This window comes from Chiloscyllium plagiosum, unplaced genomic scaffold (genome assembly GCF_037043375.1).
Source record: "Chiloscyllium plagiosum isolate Xiang-an unplaced genomic scaffold, Cpla_swu_hap1 HiC_scaffold_9, whole genome shotgun sequence".
Taxonomy (NCBI): Eukaryota; Metazoa; Chordata; class Chondrichthyes; order Orectolobiformes; family Hemiscylliidae; genus Chiloscyllium; species Chiloscyllium plagiosum.
This window is the reverse complement of record NW_028270147.1, coordinates 42,983,568-43,010,612: the sequence shown is the minus strand read 5'-3', so window position 1 is coordinate 43,010,612 and position 27,045 is coordinate 42,983,568. Positions and strand designations below refer to the sequence as shown.

General features: G+C 44.4%; 1 protein-coding gene across 1 annotated transcript in view; it reads right to left on the bottom strand.

The window, feature by feature from the left end:
- The window catches only part of LOC122554719 (large ribosomal subunit protein eL38-like), a 71,097-nt gene extending 54,840 nt beyond the window's left edge, over positions 1–16,257 (bottom strand). The window contains exon 1 of the mRNA XM_087990320.1: positions 16,172–16,257. Coding sequence (XP_087846446.1) covers positions 16,172–16,257 — 86 coding nt within the window. The remainder of the gene's footprint in view (positions 1–16,171) is intronic.
- Between the last annotated feature and the right edge of the window lie 10,788 nt (positions 16,258–27,045).

Here is a 27,045-nt window from a genome sequence, read left to right as displayed (position 1 = left end):
AGCATACATCATTTGTAGTGTGTGAATCAGACAACAATGTGGGACAAGGAAGAGATAGGATTTGAGAGGTGTATTGGTATGTGGATACCATCTCATTTGATGATTTGAGTACCGGTCTTCACCTTGATCTCAACAATGGATAGCCCAGTGAGTATCAGCATCATCTCCTCCATGGGGGTCAGAATATGAAGATGCACTCATCACCATCTCCCCACTTTCAGCTTGCTCCTGCTGGCTCCAGTTGTGAGTTGTCTTGCCCTGTAAGAAATAGTAAAATGTGTTAGTGAATTTCGGCAATGTTTCTGGAGAAAGTATTGCTCATGGTTGAATGTGTTGGCATTGTTTACAAGCTGAGATGGTGGGTTTGTGACTTGAAGCTGTTTTGATTGACAGAGATTGTTGGTAGGTGATTGACAGAGATTGTTGGTAGGTGATTGACAGAGATTGTTGGCAGGTGATTGACAGGGATTGTTGGTAGGTGATTGGCAGAGATTGTTGGTAGGTGATTGACAGAGGTTTTTGGCAGGTGATTGACAGGGATTGTTGGTAGGTGATTGGCAGAGATTGTTAGCAGGTGATTGACAGGGATTGTTGGCAGGTGATTGACAAAGATTGTTGGTAGGTGATTGGCAGAGATTGTTAGCAGGTGATTGACAGGGATTGTTGGTAGGTGATTGGCAGAGATTGTTAGCAGGTGATTGACAGGGATTGTTGGCAGGTGATTGACAAAGATTGTTGGTAGGTGATTGGCAGAGATTGTTAGCAGGTGATTGACAGGGATTGTTGGCAGGTGATTGACAAAGATTGTTGGTAGGTGATTGACAGGGATTGACAGGGATTGTTGGCAGGTGATTGACAGGGATTGACAGGGATTGTTGGCAGGTGATTGACAAGGATTGTTCGTAGGTGATTGACAGGGATTGACAGGGATTGTTGGCAGGTGATTGACAGGGATTGACAGGGATTGTTGGCAGGTGATTGACAAGGATTGTTGACAGGTGATTGACAGAGTGTGGTACATTGAGAAGAATCTGGTGATACATTCATTGGAGGCTGAGCATTCTGTGCACCTTTATTGAGATGAGTCTTTAAGACCTGGACATTTTTCTTTTTGATCTAGATGTTTTTCTTTCCTTTAGGCTTTGTTTCTTTTATTTCTGCTGTTGTTATTTTAAAAGTCTGGGTTTGTAGGCAAGATGATGTCAGAGAATGGTGACTTCGAACACTTTCTTACACTTGAATACATGTGACAATAAAATCGATTTTAATTCTAATTCCCATTTATTGGTCTTGATTTCTTGTGAGAGATAATTGATCTTTTTGTGGCACTGTATCAGATTCCGGATTTCCTTCATAGCTAGATGACCCCACAGCCTTCTGACTGTGCATTGGTCAGGCATGGGACTTAATGCAGTACAGATCAAGCATTCCTCCTACCTTACACTTCCTCAACCAAGGCTTCCAGAGCAGCATCTTAAAATCTTGGTGCCCACTCTCTCCACTATTCCATTCTGCTTTCTCTTCCAGGTTACATTAACTTGCTCCATGATTGTTGGGTACCTGATCCACTACAATGTATCTCCACATTAATATCATGGGCTAGCTTCAGGGTCAGCGGGCTAACTTTAACTACTGTAAGGATGGTAGTGTTTTGATATCTGCAGCTAATAAACAGCACAGTTAGAACTGGTTACATGCAGTGACCATTCAGTTCAAAAGGCAGTACTGACAAGGGCTGACCAAACATATGATTCTGGGGTTTTCAGACTATTAAGCTCCCAATAAGTTAGCTTTGCTGAGCATTACTTCAAATGGATTATGGTTGGCATTGTTCTTTTTCCAAAACATGTTTATATCATGGAATAAGCTGCAATATTAAAACCAAATGCACTTCATACCTACATGTCACTTGGTACCCCTGTATGTGCTATTCTCTATCATTAAAAAGATAAACAATTACTAATACACATGTCCTGCGATATCTTTTTAGATTTGTCTCAAAATACTTCGTATGGAATGAATTAATTTGAAGTGTAGTGATTCTGTAAACATTTTTATGTATTCTCTGAAGACTTCCTTCTAAACCCAATGACTACAATAGCTCTCAAGTAACTTCTGGGAAACTAGCCAAAAGTACACAGTTATTTATCCTTCTAAGACATTAAAATAAATTTTCTACAGATAGGAGCAAAATTAAACCATTTTTAACTTTTTCTTCATTTCAATTATTAGAGTTTTTGTGAGGAACAACCATCTGCTTGTCTTCTTTTCTAAATTTTATTGTTTGAGAATTGCCCCTAAGGATAGTTGCAATGAGAAACAGTATTGTTTGTAGTTATTTGTATTTGGCCTAGAATGTCCTTGAAGAACTCTCAAGTCTAAACTATTTTTGACAGCAGCATGTTCTGTTTCCTATAGAAACCACTGAAGCATATAGGCAAAAGTGAGGACTGCAGATGCTGGAAACCAGAGTTTAGATCAGAGTGGTGCTGGAAAAGCACAGCAGGTCAGGCAGCATCCGAGGAGCAGGAAAATTGATGTTTTGGACAAAAGCCCTTCATCAGAAATAGATCACTGAAGCATATGGCAAGTTTATTGCATTTACAGCAGATTCCCAACTGAAAATAAGGGGAGTAGTCAGTGCCTTCATCTCTCCTGGAGCATAAACTGCAGCTCTGGGGGCCACTAAAGTTCAGAATGAATCACAGCATGAATTGTTGTTTCCACATCATCTCATTTAGAATGTCTCAGAGTATTTGAAAGCAGATCATGGCCACTAGACCAGCCATGTCACTGGGCATACAACAGCTTAGTAACAGTGAGAAACTGGAGTTTGTCTGCTCAATATCACCACCATTCAGGACACCTGTAACTTTCCAACTTTCTCCCTCTGAGAACGCTGGCAGCGCAATGTGAAGGCACCATAGGTCCCTCCAGCAGAGAATTGCTCATCATTGGCTCTATGCTAGGAGCTAGTAACCATCAGAAGAGGCCATCTGAGTCTCATTATCCTTTAGCAGAGTAAAGGGAACAAGTGTCATCACATAATACAGTTCCTCAAGTTCCATATTGAAGGAATACTAGAAATGCTATGTGTAAGGACCCAAGAGAAGTGTGGTGTTAGTTATGAGTCATTTGGAGGTTTGCATTTTGCAACTATTATATTAAGTAGGAAGTGCACTAACATGTACCTGGTTATGTGTAGAGGTTTTTGACATGTTGGAAAAACTGCACACAGTTGATTTGGATTTATTCAGACAATGGCATTGTTATGTTGGATTAAAGATATGTCATAATGTGGCAAGAAGAATAAGGAAGCATTGAGGCAATGCCCCATTAATTTGGAGAGGAATAAATCATGCTATGATGTCAAAAATAAATTGTATTCTAATTCTAGCTTCTTTACACGTATCCACCAGCCACAGACACAGGGTTGGTAAACTGTAAGTAGGTTTGGTTTATTTGAAGACTATAATTAATGCATGTACATCTTACAGGGTAATTCAAGAAAGAGGCTGATTCTAGGAATTCAACATTCTGGATTAGTGGTGCTGGAAGAGCACAGCAGTTCAGGCAGCATCCAAGGAGCTTCGAAATCGACATTTCAGGCAAAAGCCCTTCATCAGGCATCTGCAGTCATTGTTTTTACCTAGGAATTCAACAACCAACTAACAGAAACTGTGTTAGTATACTAACAGAAACCTCTGCAATTCTGACACTCAACTATAGTCTGTTCGTCACATCCTCAGTTACAATGTATATCATTTGCAATAATGACAGGGGATTCATTATGGAAAGCTGTTCAGATGTGTCATGATACAGAGCGGATAGGACATAAACCCAGGTCAGAGGTAGGGAAACTACCACCACACCACAAAAGCCCCTTTAGCAACATGGATACAACATTGGCCAAGTAATAGGAAACAAGTTTTAATATCAATTCATAACAGTTTCAAGGTAACTATTACTCAGATTAGCTTTCAATTCCAGATTGACTAATTACATTTAAATTCCAGCTGTGGTGGTGGGAGTTGAACCTATGTCCCCAGAACATTAACTTGGTCTTCTAGATTATTAGATATGATTATTATACACCATCTTCCTATCCTGAACATGATTTCCACAGGTGATGGTAAGCCTAAGTTGAAAGGTATTGCTCTCAAGTGCAGCATGAGAACACAATGAACCTGTTTTGTTTGTCTAACTTCATGATGAATGCCTGAATGACACAAACTATTTGCTTAGTGTTGAAAAGTGTGGTGCTGAAAACGCATAGCAGGTCAGGTAGCATCCTAGGAGCAGGAGAGCCAATGTTTCAGGCATAAGGCCTTCTTCAGGATGTGATGGCTTCTTTTTGAATTTGATTATCTGTTCGGCCTATCTAAGATAACTATTATGCTACCGGATCTGAAGACATATTTTTATCACACATCACTGTAGTCTGTTGGTGCACTTGCCAGAGATTTATGCCAAAATCATTTCTAATGGTTTGTCATCGGTTTCCACAATGAAGCATTTTTCAAAATACGTATGTGTGGAATTTTGTGACAGCAAATACCCCAGCAAGTGTCTGAAGCTCAATGTTCAAATAATTGGGTTATACTTAACAATAGAATTTTATAGTGAAATGCAATTAATTTGGCATATTGAATAATTCCCACTCCTAGATCTTTTTTTGAGATGCGACCATCTCTTCTTTTGCATTAAAGCATTGTAGAACATGGCCCTTCTGGCAATACCTTTTTAAATGACTTGAGTACATGTTAATGGTCCTGTTGCCAAATATATTGATTATCCTTTCTTATGTCAATTCTCAAATAATGATACTCTATTTGGAAAGTTAGCAAGGCATGGCGCAAAGAGATTGAAGAATCAAAGTGTCTCTCCAAATCCTTCATTCTGCAGAATAGGCACATGACATAATCTTCACAGTTAGTACAGATCGTATAATCTGATCCATATTCACCTGTTATTTACTGCTGTTGAAGAAGACTCCTTCACATGTGCTGTTGCCATTAGTGAGTGTAAACGTCAGTCAGGCTCTTCTCTCATTTTGTTCATCACTGCAATTTCATTGGCTATTCGTCCTATTCTGTCTAGCCTGACTAACAGACAAATCAGAACGTAATCTCGGTAGCAGTATCTTCTAAATGGTATCCCGTAAGTGATTTATTGAGAACCCTCTGCCAAGTGAACCAACTGCTATTTGTGCATGGAGAAATTAGAGGATTCAATTCCTCTAATGGTCAGATCTTGCGAAGGTATCCCTTTAGACCAAGTATTGGATGCCTTGAGTCCACGTATTTGTAATTGTGCCATCAATTTTCAGTGTGTACAAAATAGTACAATAGTGTGTGAATGCACACAATGTGTAATGCCATTATGCTCCATGTCATCCAACTCAATGTTAGGTTTCTCCTATATGTGTACAATGCACTTTCTAGGACAGTTGATCAAAGTGATTGCATCTTTTTGGAACTGCAGTATAGCATCACTTCTGAAATTTACTTGAGTGTTGAATCTACCAGCATATTTCTGTTGTATGTCTTGGACAAATGCAACTCAATTATTTTGTCTTTCACTGCCATGCTTGATTTATTGTTGATCTTGTGTATGGTCACAATGTTTTATAGTGCATAGAACATAGAACATAGAAATGTACAGCATAGAAAAGTACAGCACAGAACAGGCCCTTGGGCCCATGATGTTGTGCTGAGATTTAATCCTAATGTAAAATATAGTAACTTAACCTACGCACCCCTCAACTCACTGCTATCCATGGGCATGTCCAGCAGTCACTTAAATGTCCCCAATGACTCTGCTTCCACCAGCACAGCTGGCAATGCATTCCATGCATTCACAACTCTCTACGTAAAGAACCTACCTCTGATGTCTCCTTTATACCTTCCTCCTAATATCTTCAAACTATGACTCCTCATACCAGTCAATCTGCCCTGGGGAAAGGTCTCTGGCTATTGACTCTATCTATTCCACTCATTATTTTGTGCACCTCGATCAGGTCTCCTCTCTTCCTCTTTCTCTCCAGAGAGAAAAGTCCGAGCTTATTCAACCTTTCTTCATAAGGCAAGCCCTCCAGTCCTTCTTTGCATATCTTGCAAAGATCTTGAAACTTGGGACTGCTTTGTGATGGGTGCAAGAAAGAACATTTGCCACGTGGATTGCTTTCTTTCCATGTCCTGCTCACTACATCGATATTGGTAGCTGCAATCAAAGCTTCATGAATTCTTTGCGCTCACAATGGCTTCATATTTTCTAACACCTTTTAGCAGTTTGTCAATATCGCGACATTTCTGTTTCTCATACAGAGCCTTTAAGAAGGCTTTGATTAGTGTTGAAGCTATGATGAACTTCATTATGTTGAACACAGAGCTCAACCTCTGCAAGATTACAGTCCTTGCCCTTACCATGGTATCTGCTGACAAACAGATCAACAGATTCTTGTGTTGGTTGTCTGAATGCCATCAACTCTAACCAGTGTATTCAGAGCTGAATACAACCAGTATATCCAGAGGTTCACCTTTACACAACGCTGCTTCTCCATTCATTCAGTGTCAAAGAAGTGACTTGTTTCAATGGCTATCATTATTTTTACCACTTGTTTATCAGAATCTGTAATGGGTAAATCTAAAAAACAATTTCTAAATGCATGATTCTAATGCTTAAATATATTTAAAAGCCAACATTTGGATTGGCTATGGCCTTACAAGGCACGTTGCTAAATTTGGTGACCATCTTCCTGACATTCACCTCTCATGTTATCTGATTAGAAATATAGGTTTGATTGAAAAAATTCATATCACAAATTAGATAGGGCATAAATAGATTTAAAGATAAAATTTAATGTAGGAGCTAACTGTTAGAGACATCAATGCAGTTCGCAAGAAAAGCCAGAAAGGTCCACTTTGAAATTAGGACATAACCAGTAGGACATATGGTGATGACATGCATTTGCTATTATTTAAATTAATAAACTAGTACTCAGCACAGAGAACACAACAGTATTAACAATTGTTTAATTACTGAAAAGAAGGCCTTGAAAAAGTCAAGGCAACATTACATTTGGGCATAAAAATAAATAATAATTAAAGGAGAATACTAGAACCATCCAACTGATAAGAGCTGCTAAAGATCAATATCACATGAATACCACTAGATACCACAATCAGACAACACTCATAAAGCAAGAGAAACCAAACACCTTCTTTACTTATAAACCTTCTTTAAGGATTCTTTTAAGATTGAAGGAAAAAGGGAGAAATGAAAGGAATATGCAAAAAAGAGTATAAAGCAACACAAATTGACTAAATAAAAGCTCACAACTTTATCAAGGAATCTTCACTGAATAATTAAATAATCTTAAATGTTACAGCATCACATAAAATTGGGAGGAACCGATAAAGAAGGTTAGCATCTACATTTGCAAAGCAGGAAGGAATCATATAATATAAAAATAATACCCTTGCACTAAAACCTTGGGAATATTAGGGACCCTCACATAATATTTGTTAAAAGACATTTTCTCCCATTGGGTGAAAATATTGTGTATGTTTGGGCTTTAAGTTAAAGTTCTACTTTAAATGTTGATGAATATTTAATTCCAAGAACCCTTACAGATTGGAAATAGGCCTTTCGGCCGTCTGCACCGGCCCTCCAAAAAATATCCCACCCAGACCCAAAGGATCCCCACAACCCTACATTTAGCATGGTCAATCCCCCTAATCTGCACATCGTCAGATTGTGGAAGGAAACCGGAGCACCCGGTGAAAACTCACGTAGACACAGAAAGAACGTACAAAAGCCACACAGATAGTCACCCAAGGCTGGAATCAAATGCGGGTACATGGCACCGTGAGGCAGCAGTGCTAACTACTAACCAGTAGTCCACCCATAGCCAACTTACAAATAAGGCATCACTGTTCTGCAATATACTGTCTGGAAGGATCCGCACCCTTGGGTTTCAATACTGGTAGTGTCTCAATATTACACCAGTCTTGTCTGTGCCCCTTCAATGGTCATCATGCTCACAATATTGCCACTACTCTATTTGCCTGGTTTTTTCACCATTCACACGTAGAGGATAGCTACATATCACAGCATAGCTCAACAATCAGGTCCAGTCCTCGGAAGCAGCAATAACAATTACTCACTGCAACAGCTGCATAACCTACACTCAGCTATAGGTTGCTGATCACATGTTATTTTTCTGCCCAGTTCCTTGAAGACAAATGTACATTGTATGAATATTCTTTTAAAGTGGTTTTACAACAGACTCAATTAGACAAGGGAGAAATTTTTAGGATGATCTGTCCTTGTGTTGAATACAATAGTTCTTGTTATGTAATCAGTTCCTCAGACAAATAAGCGTGCCTAAAACCATTCAGTTCAAGTGAACTTCTTTATCAAAAATGCACTACTTCATCTGGAGAAGACGTGTTGTGGTGGAATTTCCTCTTGACTTCAGTCTGTTCTGAATTATTAGCTCAGCCATTTGCCAACTAAGTTTGCTAAATCCATGAAGGGTTATTTCTGCTCAAGGATACCTTTGAGTGATTTCTCAATTCATCCATTATCTCAGCTTAGTTACAATTCAGCTACTACAGTCTTCAACAAAGAACATTTGTTTACATGAGTTTTCTTGTTATTGCAACTCAGCTATAATTTTCCCACAAAGAACACTTGTATCACATCCCATCTCCAGACAATTAGCAATTAGATTACACAGGCGCAAACCAATTAAAAATGTTGGTGCCTGCGCAATTAAGGCATGTCCTGAATTAAGTGATTAGCTCACACAAGCATTGCCTAATGAAAATAGTCATCTTAATCACTAACCTGTTCACAGCGTGTGCCGCACTGTAGCACTCTTCTGTTATAGAGACTAGTTTGTGGACATGAGTATTGTTGCATGAAGACATGCAGCATGTTACCGAGAGATGCACCATTTGGTAGAATGAACTTTGATGAAATAGCAAAAAGGTCAGTGAGTGTTGATGAAGACATTGCAATAAACATTGTCCACATAAACTTTTGTAATATCTTGTGCATTTGATAAAGCAACATATAACCTATATTCTTAAACAAGAAATGCATGGGATTAAAGGGATAACAGTACCTTTGATATGTAATTGACTATGTTATAGGAAGCAGTAAATAGTAGCGATTGGATGCACTGCAATCCAGACCATAATGCGTCGTAGGATAGCCAAGGGCTTGGTATTAGGGATATTGCTTTTCTTGTTTTCTTATTCAGAATTGCAACTACAATTTTGAATTTTGAGAATGTTACAAACATGGATAAAAGTTGTTAATAGTGATCATGATAGTCGCAGACTTTCTGAATGGAGAAAAGTGAAGTCGCATAGGAGCTGCAACTTAATGTGGTTAAGTCTGAAGTGATGTACTTCTGGAGAAAGAACATAGAGAGAAAATATAACCTGAGTGGCACTACGTTGACAGGAAATTCAAGAACAGAGAAACTTGGAGGTGTTTATTCACAGAGCATTCATGGTGCCAGGGAAAGTCCATATGGCAATGAAGGAAATGTATAGGATACTTAACTTTGTAAATGTATGCATTTAGTGCTAAAAGGCATTATTCAAACAAACTATTTTTCTGTTTATGTTCTTGCAGCACTTTCCACTGCATTTTACTTCCCTTTCCATTCCTGTCTGAAGGGGTGGTGGAGAAGATTCAGTAGCAAGTTTTAAAAGAGAATTGGCTAATTGCTTGAAAGGAATGAAATTGCAGGGTGATGGGAAAGGAACATGAAGGTATGGCTAATTGTATATCTTTTTCATGGAGATGGCAAAGACATGACTATCTAAAAGGCCTATGTCTGTGTTATAAACATCTATGATTCAATGATTTCTTTTCATTTTAGATGATCTTCTAAATTAGGTTATTGAACAAACACTGTTTTTCCTATTAAGATATATTTAACTATTTGTTAACATATGACATATTATTTTAATCCCAGTTTTGAATTATAGAATCTTATAATATGCCACAATTGTAATTCACTGGACATTACCATCTGGAAAGATGCTGAAATAGAATAGTAATGAACAGACGCAGAGGGTACAAATATTTGTACTGTTGGGATCTCAAGCTTCTTGTTCTGTTGAACATTCTGATTTTTAAAAATTAATATTTTACTGAGTGTGGATTAAGTATTTAATTCATTCATAAGTTGAGTTATATATTTAGATGGGAAAGTGAGGGCTGCAGATGCTGGAGATCAGAGCTGAAAATGTGTTGCTGGAAAAGCGCAGCAGGTCAGGCAGCATCCAAGGAGCAGGAGAATCGACGTTTCGGGTCCAAGGACCAGGAGAATCGACGTTTCGGGGACGTTTCAGAGAACACCTCTGGGACACCCGGACCAACCAACCCAACCACCCCGTGGCTCAACACTTCAACTCCCCCTCCCACTCCACCAAGGACATGCAGGTCCTTGGACTCCTCCATCGCCAGACCATGGCAACACGACGGTTGGAGGAAGAGCGCTTCATCTCTGCCTGGGAACCCTCCAACCACGAGGGATGAACTCGGATTTCTCCAGTTTCCTCACCTTGTCCCCCCACCTTGTCTCAGTCAAATCCCTCGAACTCAGCACCGCCTTCCTAACCTGCAATCTTCTTCCTGACCTCTCCGCCCCCCCCACCCCACTCCGGCCCATCACCCTCACCTTAACCTCCCTCCACCTATCGCATTTCCAACGCCCCTCCCCCAAGTCCCTCCTCCCTACCTTTTATCTTAGACTGCTGGACACACTTTCCTCATTCCTGAAGAAGAAGGGCTTATGCCCGAAACATCGATTCTCCTGTTCCTTGGATGCTGCCTGACCTGCTGCGCTTTTCCAGCAACACATTTTCAGCTTATATATTTAGATAGCCATATTGTACAGAATGATGAGATAACATTCTTAGTAATAGCTCTTCTGTTGGAAAATTCAACTTCCATGCTATATTCAACTGCTTAAAGAAACAGTTTCAATTTATAAGTGCTAAATTTCATTTGTTATGTCGTAGTCATACAGCATGGAAACACCCTCAGTTCAACTCATCCATGCTGACCAGGTTTCCCAAATTAAACTAGCCCCATTTGCTTGCATTTGGTCCATATCCTTCTAAACCCCTCCTATTCATGTACCTGCCCAAATGTCTTTTAAATGTATCTATACCTGCTTCCAACATTTTTTCTGGCAGTTCACTCCACATACGAATCACCCTCAGTGTGAAAACGTTGCCACTCAGGTCCTTATCATGTCTTCCTCTTCTCACCTTGAAATTATGCTCTCTAGTTTTGAACTTCTCTTTCCTAGGGAAAAGATCTTCACTGTTCACCTTATATGTGCCTATTAAAAAATTGCTACTTCTTGACTCTGGTTTTCCACCTTCATGAGGTTTGACCTGTCTGCGGTTAGTTTTGCAATAATTTATGTAAAACGAAATAAAGAAGTGAAATATGGCCTTGTGATTGGGCTGGGGAGAGTGGTCGGAGGTCATTGAGCTTCTCTTGGTTCTAGGCTTCTTAACTCCTTCATCTACTCACTTCTTTCAGGAGCCCAGAATTGGGAACCATAGTCACAGTGAGCCAAATAGTTTAATACAGACTTAGCAAAACCTCTTAGTTTTTGTACTTTATGGCTTGGATTTTCTGCAGGCTAGACTGTTGGTCTTCCAGTATAAATGGGAGTTATGTACAGGGACCGCATCTGCTGGGCAATTTCTCTACATCTGGGGATCTCTGAATCTGGGGATCTCTGAATCTCTCCATTTGAATCAGAGATCTGCAAGGGTTCTGACAAAACTAAGTAAAATAGGCAAAAAGGAAAAGTTAAATGATTAAATACACAGTATTACTCTTGAATAACTATTAACTAACTCAGTGGTTTCCTCACACACCTGGAACTACCATCCTCCACCCTCCCGACTGAGACCATGTACACACTACAGGCCCTTCCAGATTTGATCTGACCTGATAAACCACACCCAACTCCCCTATAGACCAGATACAGGACTCCCTACATGGTGATGGACTCCAGCCTGACTGGAGCCACCCCTTCCCCACTCCATTCACTGCCACTGGAACTGACCATCTACACTACATCTCCCACTGGAGCAATTGCTCACAGCTGACCTATCCTAAACACTACGTCACTACCTTGCCATCTTGAACCCAACCCCCTCTCCACCAGATCTGCTACTCATTTCTCAATCAGCATCTTATCCAGCTGGCACCCTACCAGATCCCTAGCAGGCACCCTACCTACCTGACATCCTACCCACTACTCATCAGACATCCTATCTCTGACACCTCCTGACTTCACATCCTAGTCACCTGGCAACCTGTTGCCACTCATCTGACATCCTAGTCCTGGTATCCAAACTCCACCACCGCTGGTCCCTTTGCACCTGGAATCCCACTTACCTGGCACGCTAACCCTGACTCAGCTGGCATGCTACTTATGAGGTGCCCTATCTCTTTACTAATCTGACTCCCTGCTCCTCCCACATGCATGTGGTGCCAATCAAACAGGCTGCTCTGGCCTGGATGTATCTTGAGTGTTGTTGGAGCTACACTCATCCAGGCAAGTGTGGAGTATTCCATCACGGACCTGACGTGTGCCTTGTAGATGGGAGATAGACTTTGGGGATTGAGTTACTCGCTTTTGCATTCCAAGCTTCTGACCTGCTCTTGTAGCCACTGTATTTATATAGTAAGTCGAATTGCTTCTCATCAATATTAACCCTGGATGTTGTTAGTGGGAGATTCAGTGATGGTAATGTGATGATACTATGCCTATAAGAAGTGTATTTTGTCCCTTTATTAATGAACAAAGATTGAGGCAGAGCTACTGAGCAGTCTGCTCAGATTAAGGAAACAGCTTGGGGATTGTTCTAAAGTCAGAATGACAGATGCAAGCACAGAACCAGGACTTTTAGTTTTAGATTTTCAGTAGTAGTTGATGCTGACATCTTGAAGCTGGATGTGGTAGCTGGATTTCCTCTTTCGTTTACAGCTAAAAGAGAGTTCTCTTCCTGCTGATAGAACTGCATGTGAGACAATATGTTTTACTGAATTTGCCTTTGCCAAAAGTGTGTTTATAGGATATAATTTTATTGGAACAGCTCTTGTTTAGTATTATTCTGTTAAGTTTTTTCAATACAATGTATGAATAAAGTGTGTTTTGCTTCAAGACTGGTAGTTTGGCCAATTGAATTGCCTTTAAAATAAAAAGTTAGGGCCTAGGCTACCTTCTTAATGTATTTTGAGGGGTTTAGTCTTTAACAGTGACACCACTGAATGTTAAAGGGAAGTGGTCAGATTGTCTCTTATTGGGGATGGGCATTTGTGTAGTGCAAATGTTGCTCCCCACTTGTCAGCCCAAGCCTGGATATTTTGCTGCATTTGAACATTGGCTGCTTCAGTATCTGAGGAAATCACCCTCTCCGTGAAAAGGTTGCCCCTTAGGTCCCTTTTAAATCTTTCCCCTCTCACCCAAAACCTACACCCTCTACTATTGGACTCCCCCACCCCAGGGAAAAGTTGTCTATTTACTCTATCCATGCCATCCATGATTTCATAAACCTCTATAAGGTCATCCCTCAGCCTTCGAATGTAGCCTTGATGTCAAAGACAGTCACTTTCACCTCACTTCTGGAATTTGGCTCTTTTGTCCATACTTGAACCAAGGCTGTAATGAAGTCAGAAGCTGAGTGGCCCTGACAGAACTCAAACTGGGCATCAGTCAGTAATTATTGTTGATTAGGAGCTGCTTGATAGCATGGTTGAAGACACCTTCCATCACAATACTGATGATCGAGAGTAGACTGATGGGGATGTAATTGACGAGGCTAAATTTGTCTTTTTGTGCACAGAACATGCCTGGACAACTCTCCCCATTGGCAGGTAGATGCGAGTGTTGTACCTGTACTGGAAGAGCTTGGCTAGGGAGTGGCACGTTCCGGAGTACATATCTTCATTACTGTTGCTGGAATCTTATCAGGGCTTGTAGCCTTTGAAGTCTTCAGTGCCTCCAACTGTAACTTGATACCACGTGGAGAAAATTGAATTGGCATAAGACTAATATCTGTAATGTTGGGGACCACTGGAGGAGGTCATCAGCACTTCTGGCTGAGGATTGCTGCGAAAGAATGATTCAGCCTTATCTTTTGCACTGATGTGTTAGGCTCTTCCATCATTGTGTTTGGGATAGTTCTAGAACCTCCTCCTGCAGTGAATTGTTTAGTTGTACAGCACTATTCACAACTGGATGTGGCAGGACTTCAGAGCTTACATTTGATCTCTAGGCTGTGTAATTGTTTAGCACTGTTTACCACTTGCTGCTTATACTGTTTGGCATGTAAGTAATCCTGTTTGGTGGCTTCACCAGATTGACTTTTAGGTATGCCCAGTGTTGCTCCTTGTATGCCCTCCTGCACTCTCCATTGAATCAGGGTTTATGCCCGAGGCTTGATGATAATGGTTGAGTGAGGGATATACCAGACCATGAGGGTGCAGATTGTACTGAAGTATAATTGTGCTACTGTTGATAGCCCACGGCGCTTCATAGATACCCAGTTTTGAGTTGCTAGATCTGTTCGAAATCTGTCCTATTTAGCATGGGGATTAGTGCCACACAATGTGATGGAAGGTATTCTCAATGTGAAGACTGGGCTTTATCTCTACAAAAAAGCCCAGTGTCACTCGTGCTAATACAGTTGTATGCAGATACATCTGCAGCCAGCAGATTGGTAAGGATGAAGTCGAGTATGTTTTCTCTCTTGTTGGTTTCCTTACCACTTGCCACAGACCCAGTCTAGTAGTTATATCCTATAGGATTGATTGATTTATTGATTGTTGTCACATTTATCAAAATACAGCGAAAAGGGTTGTTATGCACGGTCTACAGGCAAATCGTACCACACAAAATGTATCAGGATAGCAGAACAGAGGGCAGAATACAATGTTATAGCCAAAAAGAAGGGGCAGAGAGAGAGAGAGAGAGAGACATCAACATTAACTTTTGAGAGGTCCATTCAAAGGTCTGATAACAGCGGAGAAGAAGCTGTTCTTGAATCTGTTCATACGTGTATTCAAACATTTATATCTTCTGCCTGATGGAAGAGGCTGGAAGAGAATATAACCGGGGTGGGAGGATCTTTTGTTATGTTGGTTGCTTTCCTGAGGAAGTATAGATGGTGTCAATGGATGTGCAGGGTGAACTGGGCTGTGTTCACAACACTCTATAGTTTCTTGCGGTCTTGAGCAGAGCAGTTGCCATATCACGCTGTGATGCATCTGGAGAGGATTCTTTCTATAATACATCTATAAAAATTTATGCCAGTCCTTGTGGACATGTCAAATTTCCTTAGCCTCCTAAGGAAGCAGAGACATTTGTCACAAAGCTAGTCTGTTTTTTTCAAAGCTCTTCCTTGGCAGAAGGAAACTCTGTCCTTGATTTTTTTTCAGAGGGACAATAAACCGGGCAGGGCTCCAATCAGTCTGGTTTGGTACAGAGATGAAAAGGATTTTGAGACACCTTTTGTTTCAATGTAAACAGATGAGACTTCAGGCCAAAGTGGTCATTTTTGAAGTGACCTGTATAAAGAAAAGGGAGTGGTCTGCTCTCTAGCTGGGCTGAGCAGTTTTTAGTTCAGTCTTAAGCTGGTTGGAAGTTCAACAGGGAACTGTATGGAAATGCTCTCTCTCTCTCTCTCTCTCTCTCTCTTTCTGCCATTCAACTCTAACTTATAAGCATGTGTTCCATTTATACTGGTTTTTAAAGGGAGTTTGCCTATTGGGACTGTTGTATATATTCGGAACAACATAATTTAGTCTAGGTGGATAGGTTGAGTTCTGTAGAGGTTCTTTATTCTGTTCTATGTGTTTCATTGTGTAATTTTGTGAATACATTTTTGACTGTTTTAAAATTTAGTTCGTCAACCTAGCTAACTTAATCTGGGTAATCTTGACTGTACACTTACCGAAACAAATTGCAATTTATGGTCTGAGCTGCCTGCTTAGTAATATTTTGTGTGGTCTGGCTTAGTCCATAACACATTGCTGTACTTTCTTGACCATCACATTGATATGGGTGGACCAGGACAGATTGTTGGTGATCATCACTCCCAGGATCTTGATGTACCTGATGATCTTCACCTCTGTACCATTGATGCAATCAGGGGGATACACCCCACTCCACTTCCTGAAGTCAATGAATGGCTCTTTCATTTTGCTAACATCGATAGAGAGATTGTTGTCTTTTCACCATGCACTAAGCACTAAATCTCTTTTCTGGATTCTGTCTTGTCAGTGTTTGAAATCCGGAGTTGGGAGGTCATGTTGCGGCTGTACAAGACATTGGTTAGGCCACTGTTGGAATATTGCATGCAATTCTGGTCTCCTTCCTATCAGAAAGATGTTGTGAAACTTGAAAGGGTTCAGAAAAGATTTACAAGGATGTTGCCAGGGTTGGAGGATCTGAGCTACAGGGAGAGGCTGAACAGGCTGGGGCTGTTTTCCCTGGAGTGTCGGAGGGTGAGGGGTGACCTTATAGAGGTTTACAAAATTATGAGGGGCATGGATAGGATAAATAGGCAAAGTCTTTTCCCTGGGGTCGGGGAGTCTAGAACTAGAGGGCATAGGTTTAGGGTGAGAGGGGAAAGATATAAAAGAGACTTAAGGGGCAACTTTTTCACGCAGAGGGTGGTTCGTGTATGGAATATGCTGCCAGAGGATGTGGTGGAGGCTGGTACAATTGCAACATTTAAGAGGCATTTGGATGGGTATATGAATAGGAAGGGTTTGGAGGGATATGGGTCGGGTGCTGGCAGGTGGGACTAGATTGGGTTGGGACATCTGGTCAGCATGGACAGGTTGGACCGAATGGTCTGTTTCTATGCTGTACATCTCTATGACTCTATGACTCTATGGTATCATCAGCAAACGTCTAAATGCATTTGGGTGGAATTTGGCCACACACCTGTGAGCGTATAAGGAGTATAGTAAAGGACTGAATGTGCAGTCTTGCGGGGAAGTGGTGTTGAGGATTATGGTGGAGGAGATGATGTCGCCTATTCTGACTGCAGAGCTAACCAGCTCAATCAGCAGTGCTACTCCCAAGCCACTCTTGGTGGCAGGCCTTAAAATCGCCCCTCCAGAGTACATTTTGTGCTGTTACCACCCTCAGTGCTTCCTCCAAGCATTGTTCAACATGGAGGAGTACTGATTAATTAACTGAAGGAGAACAGTGTGCGGTAATTAGCAGGAGGTTTCCTTGCCCACATTTACCCAAAAGGCCTGAGACTTCATGGGGTCCGCAATCAGTGTTGAGGATTCCCAGGTCAATTCCTGCCTGACTATATTCCCCTCACACTACCTTGCACTCTCAGTCATTCTCAATCTCTTCCTCGATTTACTCACATTCCCATTGCCAGAATCAAAATCTCATTCTTGCTTCTCACCGTCTCCAGTTCTTTCACTTGCTTTTTCTCACTTTCTCTAATTCGTAATCTCTCTTGCTCCTCAATCTTTCATGTGTACTTAATCTGTCACTCTTTTGCGATCCTACTGGTGATTGCTCTCTCTCACTCACTTTCACATCACCAGGAGGGAGGAGGTTGGGTCAGGAAATAGAACCCAAAGGGTTGCAAGGAGGAGAAGGAACTGAGCATCATTTGGACATGGGAACATGGGGACTCTCCCTGCCAGTGTTCAACTCGCCGCAATCAGTGTCTTTCTTGGCCATAAGGTATGTTGTTTGAGAGAATAGTTTAAATTAGTTGATCTCCAGGACCTAGTCCCAGATGTCTATCATTCACCAGTTCCAAGAAGAAGCTGAACATAAACTTTATGCTGATCAGCAGATGGTCTCAATAAGACACCACGTAGATTTTAGAATTAGAATTAGAATTAGATTTATTGTCACATGTACTCAAGTACAGGGGCACATGAGTGCAGTGAAAAGAATATAAAATCACCATTTCTGGCTCTATCTTGAGCACAAAGACACTTAGGCACAACATTTTAGGTAAAAATAAGAAAAAATAAAAACTAAAGGTAAAAGATCAGCATTACAGTCCTTATAATGATAGGTACAATGATACCTTTATGCAAATCTGCTCATTCCTCCAGTGAACAAACCCAGTAAATCAACTTGTGAGGCCAGTAGTAACATCCCAGATGGCTGCCCAGGATGACTCGGTATAGGAATATGATCAGAATACCTGGAGAAGGGGAGCCATCTATTGTTTATGGTCTACCTCAATGGTTCAGAATTTATTCATTGCTGTTCCTGCACTGTTACCATGACTTCACTGCATATGCAAAGGATCAGGGTTTACATTGTGTTAAGGACAGGATGAGAGAAAAATTGCTGCTATCTCTACACCTACTCCAATCAGTAAGATTTTGAACTCCTCAGTTTATGGATAATTTGATGACATAGCAGCAAGCTCTAAATAAAAAGGATTGCTCCTTTACATGGTCACCTTGATGTGGCAGTGGAGTGAGAAAACAAACTGTCACTCTTCTAAAGGGTGATTCTCCTCAAAAGAGATGGTAGAATCTTCATGAATGAAGCCACATGGATCTATAGGGATAGGAAGACCCTCTGCTTCCAGGAATTGCAAGTGTGAATGATAGTTACGTTCTGTACCATCTAAGGTCTAGCATGCCCTCTTGTGGCTAATTACATCCAGCTTTGGCGCCTTCCATCTCGCCATCTGCAGATTCTCTTTTGAGGGAAATGAAAGATTTTGTAAAATCTTCCAATGGTGCTACGGGTGAAAATTCTGCAATGCTGAGTGCTCCAGGGCTGACTGAGTCAACTTCAGTGTCTTCAGCATCTTGTTAAATGAATTATGTTTAAAGGTAGACAACTCAGTAAAGAAGCATACAGGTTTCTGTGGTGCGTCATCCATTGTAGAAAAGTACATTCTGTATCTGTTCTCTAACTCTGGTTTTGATACCTCCTGCATCTCAAAGCTGGACACAAGACAGTCAAAAGCTCCTAGTCACGGTCATGTAACTATATGTGTGAATGCATACATACATACATCCCTGTATCCAACCTAAATTTCCCCTTCTTCCCCTTAACTATAATGTTCACATATCAGAATTCACCCTGTGAGTCTGTGCAACAGGGGGTGTTAATCTCGCAGTGGATCTGCTTCCTTCGCCAGGAAGAATTCCTCGTGTCCCTTTGTGTTTCTGATTGCTGGAACACTTGCAGCTTGTTGGGGTCTCCATTTAGAATTTGAATTAGAGTTAGCTGTATTGTCACCCGTGCGCACATGAGTACAGTGAAAGGCTTACAAGTTGCCACTTACAGCACCCATCTTAAGTACAAACGTACCCAGGTCCAGATACTTAAATATTTCCTAATACTTAGGAAAAAAGTTTAGAAAAATAAGGAATTTTTCTGTGGTATTACTGGAGCTCTGACAAAGTCTCTCTCGACTGAATTTCTGGGTTCCTTAAGACACTGACCACATCGTATTTGTTCTTTGCCTCTGGTGAAAGTTCAGAATGTTCACTCCTTCAGAATGTTCTCCTGTTCTGTAAATCCTATTATCCATGGTACTATCAATGTCACTGAGGCCTGTTACTGTAATTCTCGACTGTCTCCCATATTCCTTGTCAACACTATGTTGGCATGGGCTTTCCTCTTGTGCTGTCCAGTGCCGACGTGGACCTTGGTGTCTATCACTCTGTTTCCTGTTACCACTAAACTTTACTTAAAAGTATTTCCATACTTCTGTGTTTGGATTCCTGGGCTGACCTGATCCTTCAATCAATGAGGTTCACTTCATTTCTTATTGCTGCTGATTTCTAGGTCCTTGAACCTGGTCACAGTCTGTTAGTAAGATGAAGTTTACACTCAAGTGGGAATGAAAGGAGGACAAAGGAAGAATCAAGAACCCTATGTCTATCAGATCTGGACACTGCGGAGTGAATATGGTGTCCAAGGAAGAGACTAGCACAACTGGCAATGTTAATTGCAAGATGCATTTCCCACTTGCCCTCCCCACCTGTCCTCAGCTTTGGCAGAGCGCAGTCCTACTTAAAACAGATGCTTCAGAGAGTGATGTATGGACTCTGCCTTACAAAGCCGGAACAATCAAGGAGCTTCAAAGCAGCCCAGGCTCCACCTGCACAACAGATTGAAATCACAGACTAACAGCCCTGGCAGTTCTCAGCTTCTCACTACTTAAAAGATATTTGAGGTATAGAATACAAAACCATTTATTGATCTTTAATTTTGGCTGCCAGTGAAATCTCAGTAATCTTGTGATTTTCCAAACAATGCACACTTCCATTTGAGGGATTGTAGCTCACATAATTGATCCATTGTATCAGCATATTTCTCCAAAGGGCTTGTGTGAAAAATGTTATAATGGCTTCATGTCATATTTATAGGTAACTAAAAAGCAAAATGTCTGTCTCTTCCTCACCTAATAATTCCAATATACTTTTGCCTACTCTTCCTCTGAATTATAAATAAGTGAGATTTTGGCTGCATTTTGAACCCTGAGGTATTTTACTGATTATCTCTGTATTGTTTTAAACTCTGACTAAAGATGAACAACAAACCTACACGTTGCTGCTTCAATATTCTGTGAATTCTGCAACCAGTTATGACTGTACATAGCCAGTTTATTTTCTGCATGTGCCAATGGATATCTGCTGGAGAAGCTTGTCATCATGGTGGCCAAAAGAACTGATGTTGAGGTTGTACAGGACATTGGTGAGGCCACTTCTCAAGTATTATGTCCATTCTGGTCACCCTGTTATAGGAAGGACATTACCATACTGAAGAGGGTTCAGAAGACATTTACCAGGATGTAGGGTTTGGGTGGAGGGTTTTACTGGTACTTTAAGTCCCAGGAATGGAGAGTTATAACAATATGCTGGATAGGCTGGGACATTTTTCACTGGAGTGTATAAATTTGACGGGTGACCTTACAGAAGTTATTAAAATCTTGAGAGTCATAGTTAAAGTGAATGGCAGGTGTCTTTTCCCTAAGGTGAGGTAGTTCAAAACTGGGGGGCATATTTCTAAGGTGAGAGGAGAAAGATTTAAAAAGCACATCAGGGACAATGTTTTTACACAGAGAGTAAATAGTGTGTGAAATGAACTTCCAGAGAAGTGATGGCTGCAGGCACAGTTACAATGTTTAAAAGATATTTGGATAAGTATATGAACAGGAAAGATAAGGAAGGATAGGGGCCAGGTACTGACAGGTGGTACTAGCTTAGTTTGAGATTATGTTTGGCATGGACTGGTTGTATTGAAGGGTCTGTTTCTGTGCTGTATGACTCTATAACTGTACAACTCCCAATAAGTAAAGCAGCAGATGGAAGCCTGGGTGTGTTTTACAGTGTGAGAGAAGATTCATTCCACTCAGGTGCTGGCACTGAAAGTGCTCACTCTGATAGTTCCTCAGTCTGTTACTTTTAATGTTTCTTCTTCTTACCAAACACAGTGAGATTGCTTAATCTCTTTTTCTTTCCTCCAGAAATGGTTACCAAAATGCTACTAGGAATGCAGTTTAAAGATTCAACAACAGTGGAAGAAAAATCCTTATATTTACATTGCCTCCACCCCAAAATTTTCCGTTTGTGTTTGCTTCCACGGTTCAGGCAACCAGGTGCCCACGAGTGCTTTGGTACCTTGTCCAAGGATCCTGCCTTTATTTGCTTTGTGTTATGGTGCTGTGGTGCAGAATATCCAAACTCAAACTCGTCCTGAAGTTATTGAGTAAGGAGTTGTTGGATAGCAATCAGGAAATGGGCATTTTCAGATTTAGAGGGCAGTGTGACGGTCTCCCGGTCCGGTGAGGTGGTCTCTCGGCCCAGTGTGACAGTCTCCCGGCCTGGTGTGATGGTCTCCCGGCCCGGTGTGATGATCTCCCGGCCCGGTGTGACAGTCTTCCGGCCCGGTGTGACAGTCTCCCGGCCCAGTGTGATGGTCTCCCAGCCCGGTGTGATGGTCTCCCAGCCCGGTGTGATGGTCTCCCAGCCCAGTGTGACAGTCTCCCGGCCCGGTGTGATGGTCTCCCGGCCCGGTGTGACAGTGTTCTGGCCCGGTGTGACAGTCTTCCGGCCTGGTGTAATGGTCTCCCGGCCTGGTGTGACTGTCTTCCAGCCTGGTGTGATGGTCTCCCGGCCCGGTGTGACAGTGTTCTGGCCCGGTGTGACAGTCTTCCGGCCTGGTGTAATGGTCTCCCGGCCCGGTGTGACAGTCTTCCGGCCTGGTGTGACAGTCTCCCGGCCCGGTGTGATGGTCTCCCAGCCCGGTGTGACAGTCTCCCAGCCCGGTGTGACGGTCTCCCAGCCCGGTGTGATGGTCTCCCGGCCCGGTGTGACAGTCTTCCGGCCTGGTGTGATGGTCTCCAGGCCCGGTGTGACAGTCTTCCGGCCCGGTGTGATGGTCTCCCAGCCCGGTGTGACAGTCTCCCAGCCCGGTGTGATGGTCTCCCAGCCCGGTGTGACAGTCTCCCAGCCCGGTGTGACAGTCTCCCAGCCCGGTGTGACGGTCTCCCAGCCCGGTGTGATGGTCTCCCGGCCCGGTGTGACAGTCTTCCGGCCTGGTGTGATGGTCTCCAGGCCCGGTGTGACAGTCTTCCGGCCTGGTGTGATGGTCTCCCGGCCTGTTGTGAAGGTCTCCCGGCCCGGTGTGACAGTCTCCCGGCCTGGTGTGACGGTCTCCCAGCCCGGTGTGATGGTCTCCCAGCCCGGTGTGAAGGTCTCCCGGCCCGGTGTGAAGGTCTCCCAGCCCGGTGTGACGGTCTCCCAGCCCGGTGTGATGGTCTCCCAGCCCGGTGTGACGGTCTCCCGGCCCGGTGTGAAGGTCTCCCGGCCCGGTGTGACAGTCTTCCGGCCTGGTATGGCGGTCTCCAGGCCCAGTGTGACAGTGTTCCGGCTCGGTGTGACAGTCTCCCGGCCCAGTGTGACAGTCTTCCGGCCTGGTGTGACGGTCTCCCAGCCCGGTGTGACGGTCTCCCAGCCCGGTGTGATGGTCTCCCAGCCCGGTGTGATGGTCTCCAGGCCCGGTGTAACAGTCTTCCGGCCTGGTGTGACGGTCTCCCAGCCCGGTGTGACGGTCTCCCAGCCCGGTGTGACGGTCTCCCAGCCCGGTGTGATGGTCTCCAGGCCCGGTGTGACGGTCTCCCGGCCTGGTGTGACGGTCTCCCGGCCTGGTGTGATAGTCTCCCGGCCCGGTGTGACAGTGTTCCGGCCCGGTGTGACAGTCTTCCGGCCTGGTGTGATGGTCTCCCGGCCCGGTGTGACGGTCTCTCGGCCTGGTGTGATGGTCTCCCGGCCTGGTGTGATGGTCTCCCGGCCTGGTGTGACTGTCTTCCGGCCCGGTGTGACAGTCTCCTGGCCTGGTCTGATGCTCTCCCGGCCCGGTGCGACAGTGTTCTGGCCCGGTGTGACGGTCTCCCGGCGCGGTGTGACGGTCTCCCGGCCTGGTGTGACAGTCTCCCGGCCCGGTGTGACCGTCTCCCAGCCCGGTGTGACAGTCTTCCGGCCTGGTGTGACAGTCTCCCGGCCTGGTCTGATGGTCTCCCAGCCCGGTGCGACAGTGTTCTGGCCCGGTGTGATGGTCTCCCCGCCCAGTGTGATGGTCTGCCACTCCAGTATGACGGTCTCCCACTCCGGTATGACGGTCTCCCACACCGGTATGACGGTCTCTCGACCTGGTTTGATGGTTCCCCCAGCCTGTTGTGACAGTCTCTAGCCTGGTGTGATGGTCTCCCGGCCCGTTATGATGGTCTCCCACCCCGGTATGATGGTCTCCCGGCACGGTATGATGGTCTCCCACCCCGGTATGATGGTCTCCCGGCCCGGTATGATGGTCTCCCACCCCGGTATGACGGTCTCCCGGCCCAGTATGATGGTCTCCCGGCCCGGTATGATGGTCTCCCACCCCGGTATGATGGTCTCCCACCCCGGTATGATGGTCTCCCGGCCCGGTATGATGGTCTCCCGGCCCGGTATGACGGTCTCCCACCCCGGTATGATGGTCTCCCGGCCCGGTATGACGGTCTCCCACCCCGGTATGACGGTCTCCCGGCCCGGTATGATGGTCTCCCGGCCCGGTATGACGGTCTCCCGGCCCGGTATGATGGTCTCCCACCCCGTTATGATGGTCTCCCACCCCGGTATGACGGTCTCCCACCCCGGTATGATGGTCTCCCGGCCCGGTATGATGGTCTCCCACCCCGGTATGATGGTCTCCCACCCCGGTATGACGGTCTCCCACCCCGGTATGATGGTCTCCCACCCCGGTATGATGGTCTCCCGGCCCGGTATGATGGTCTCCCACCCCGGTATGACGGTCTCCCGGCCCAGTATGATGGTCTCCCGGCCCGGTATGATGGTCTCCCACCCCGGTATGATGGTCTCCCGGCCCGGTATGATGGTCTCCCGGCCCGGTATGACGGTCTCCCACCCCGGTATGATGGTCTCCCGGCCCGGTATGACGGTCTCCCACCCCGGTATGACGGTCTCCCGGCCCGGTATGATGGTCTCCCGGCCCGGTATGACGGTCTCCCGGCCCGGTATGATGGTCTCCCACCCCGTTATGATGGTCTCCCACCCCGGTATGACGGTCTCCCACCCCGGTATGATGGTCTCCCGGCCCGGTATGATGGTCTCCCACCCCGGTATGATGGTCTCCCACCCCGGTATGACGGTCTCCCACCCCGGTATGATGGTCTCCCACCCCGGTATGACGGTCTCCCGGCCCGGTATGATGGTCTCCCGGCCCGGTATGACGGTGTCCCACCCCGGTATGACGGTCTCCCACCCCGGTATGACGGTCTCCCACCCCGGTATGATGGTCTCCCAGCCCGGTATGATGGTCTCCCGGCCCGGTATGACGGTCTCCCACCCCGGTATGATGGTCTCCCGGCCCGGTATGACGGTCTCCCACCCCGGTATGACGGTCTCCCACCCCGGTATGATGGTCTCCCGGCCCGGTATGATGGTCTCCCACCCCGGTATGACGGTCTCCCACCCCGGTATGATGGTCTCCCGGCCCGGTATGACGGTCTCTCGGCCTGGTTTGATAGTCCCCCAGCCTGTCGTGACAGTCTCTGTCCCAGCGTGGTGGTCTCTCGGCCCAGTGTGACGGTCCCCCAGCCCGTTGTGACAGTCTCTGTCCCAGCGTGGTGGTCTCTCGGCCCAGTGTGACGGTCCCCCAGCCCGTTGTGACAGTCTCTGTCCCAGCGTGGTGGTCTCTCGGCCCAGTGTGACGGTCCCCCAGCCCGTTGTGACAGTCTCTGTCCCAGCGTGGTGGTCTCTCGGCCCAGTGTGACGGTCCCCCAGCCCGTTGTGACAGTCTCTGTCCCAGCGTGGTGGTCTCTCGGCCCAGTGTGACGGTCCCCCAGCCCGTTGTGACAGTCTCTGTCCCAGCGTGGTGGTCTCTCGGCCCAGTGTGACGGTCCCCCAGCCCGTTGTGACAGTCTCTAGCCCGGTGTGATGGTCTCCCGGCCCGGTATGACAGTTTCCTACCCCAGTGTGACAGTCCCCCAGCCCGTTGTGACAGTCTCTAGCCCAGTATGACGGTCTCCCAGCCCGGTATGACGGTCTCTCGGCCTGGTTTGATTGTGTCCCAGCCCATTGTGACAGTCTCTGTCCCAGTGTGGTGGTCCCTCGGCCCGGTGTGACAGTCTCTAGCCTGGTGTGATGGTCTCCCGGCCCGGTGTGATGGTCTCCCAGCACAGTGTGATGGTGTCCTGGCCTGATAACACGGTCTCCCAGCCCAGTGTGCAGTCTCCCGACACAGTGTAACCATCTTTTGGCAGCAGGTGGTGAACTCTCAGCTCAGCATGGTGGTCTTCATGTGGCCCGTACAATCTTTTGTTCGGGCATGGCCTCAGCATGTGAATTTCCAGCCTTGAAGTGATTCCAAAGCAATCTCCCAGTTTCGAGAGCCTCAAGGTGAAGCCAGATGCAGTCTAGAGTCAAGGTGCAGACTGGAGTCTAGGTACAACACGGACTGAGTTGGAAGGATTGTTGTTCTGAATTGGTTAGTTCTTTATTTTCTAATTTATTCCTATGATCTGTAATGCTGGACTTCTTATTTTGTTATTTTTCTCATATTTTCTCCTAAGACCTTACACACTGAAGAATCTGTACCTAGGTATCTTGTGCTTAAGATACTGTAAGCGGCGATTTGTAACCTTTTCACTGTCCTCATTTCAGTACGTGACAATAAATCTAATTCAATTCAATTCAGTTCAAATACATTTATATATTTTAAGTGACTTAATGTAATACACAGAGTCCATAGCAGACAAACAGGACTTTTTTAAATTCATAAAAAACTTTGTCCATAAATGTAGCATATCAAGGACTCAAACATTGGAGTTTGACTGTATCCAAAAAAACCCAAAGGTATCTCATGCTTGTATTGGATTAAATTTCATGCATTTGAGGCACTAGGAAGATCTGCAGACAAACAGGCCATTCAGCCCAAATGCAGACATCTATGTTTCACAAAACCCTCATCTTCCCAGTTCTATCGCCATCAGCATAGCTTACTATTCCCCTTCTACCTTGTGTTCTCGAGCTTCCCCTTAGCTTGCTGTTTATCTTAAATACCCAGAAGTTCAGCAAAATGATCACTCTTTGGGGAAATAAGTTTCTCCACAGGAATAATTTTGGTAAAAGATCAACCAAGAACCTGGAAGCCTTATAATCATGTTGCAGATACACATCTGGCAATTGCTGCTTATTGGCTTGTGTGTTCACCTTATAATTCATCATTATTAGCCACTTTCTGGTCTATGGAGAACATGACCTTTTTCACTCGTTCATGCCCTTGCTTTCTCTTTCTTCAGTGCTAAACTTGCCCTCTTCCTGACCTCTCAACAATGTTCTTTTTCTGTCTTTTTTTTTAAACCAGAGCCTGACAATACATATCCAGTTAAATGATATATGACTTCTATAAAACTTTAATTATTATTTAGGCTTTCCATTTTGTGTCTTTCTGTTTATAAATGGATG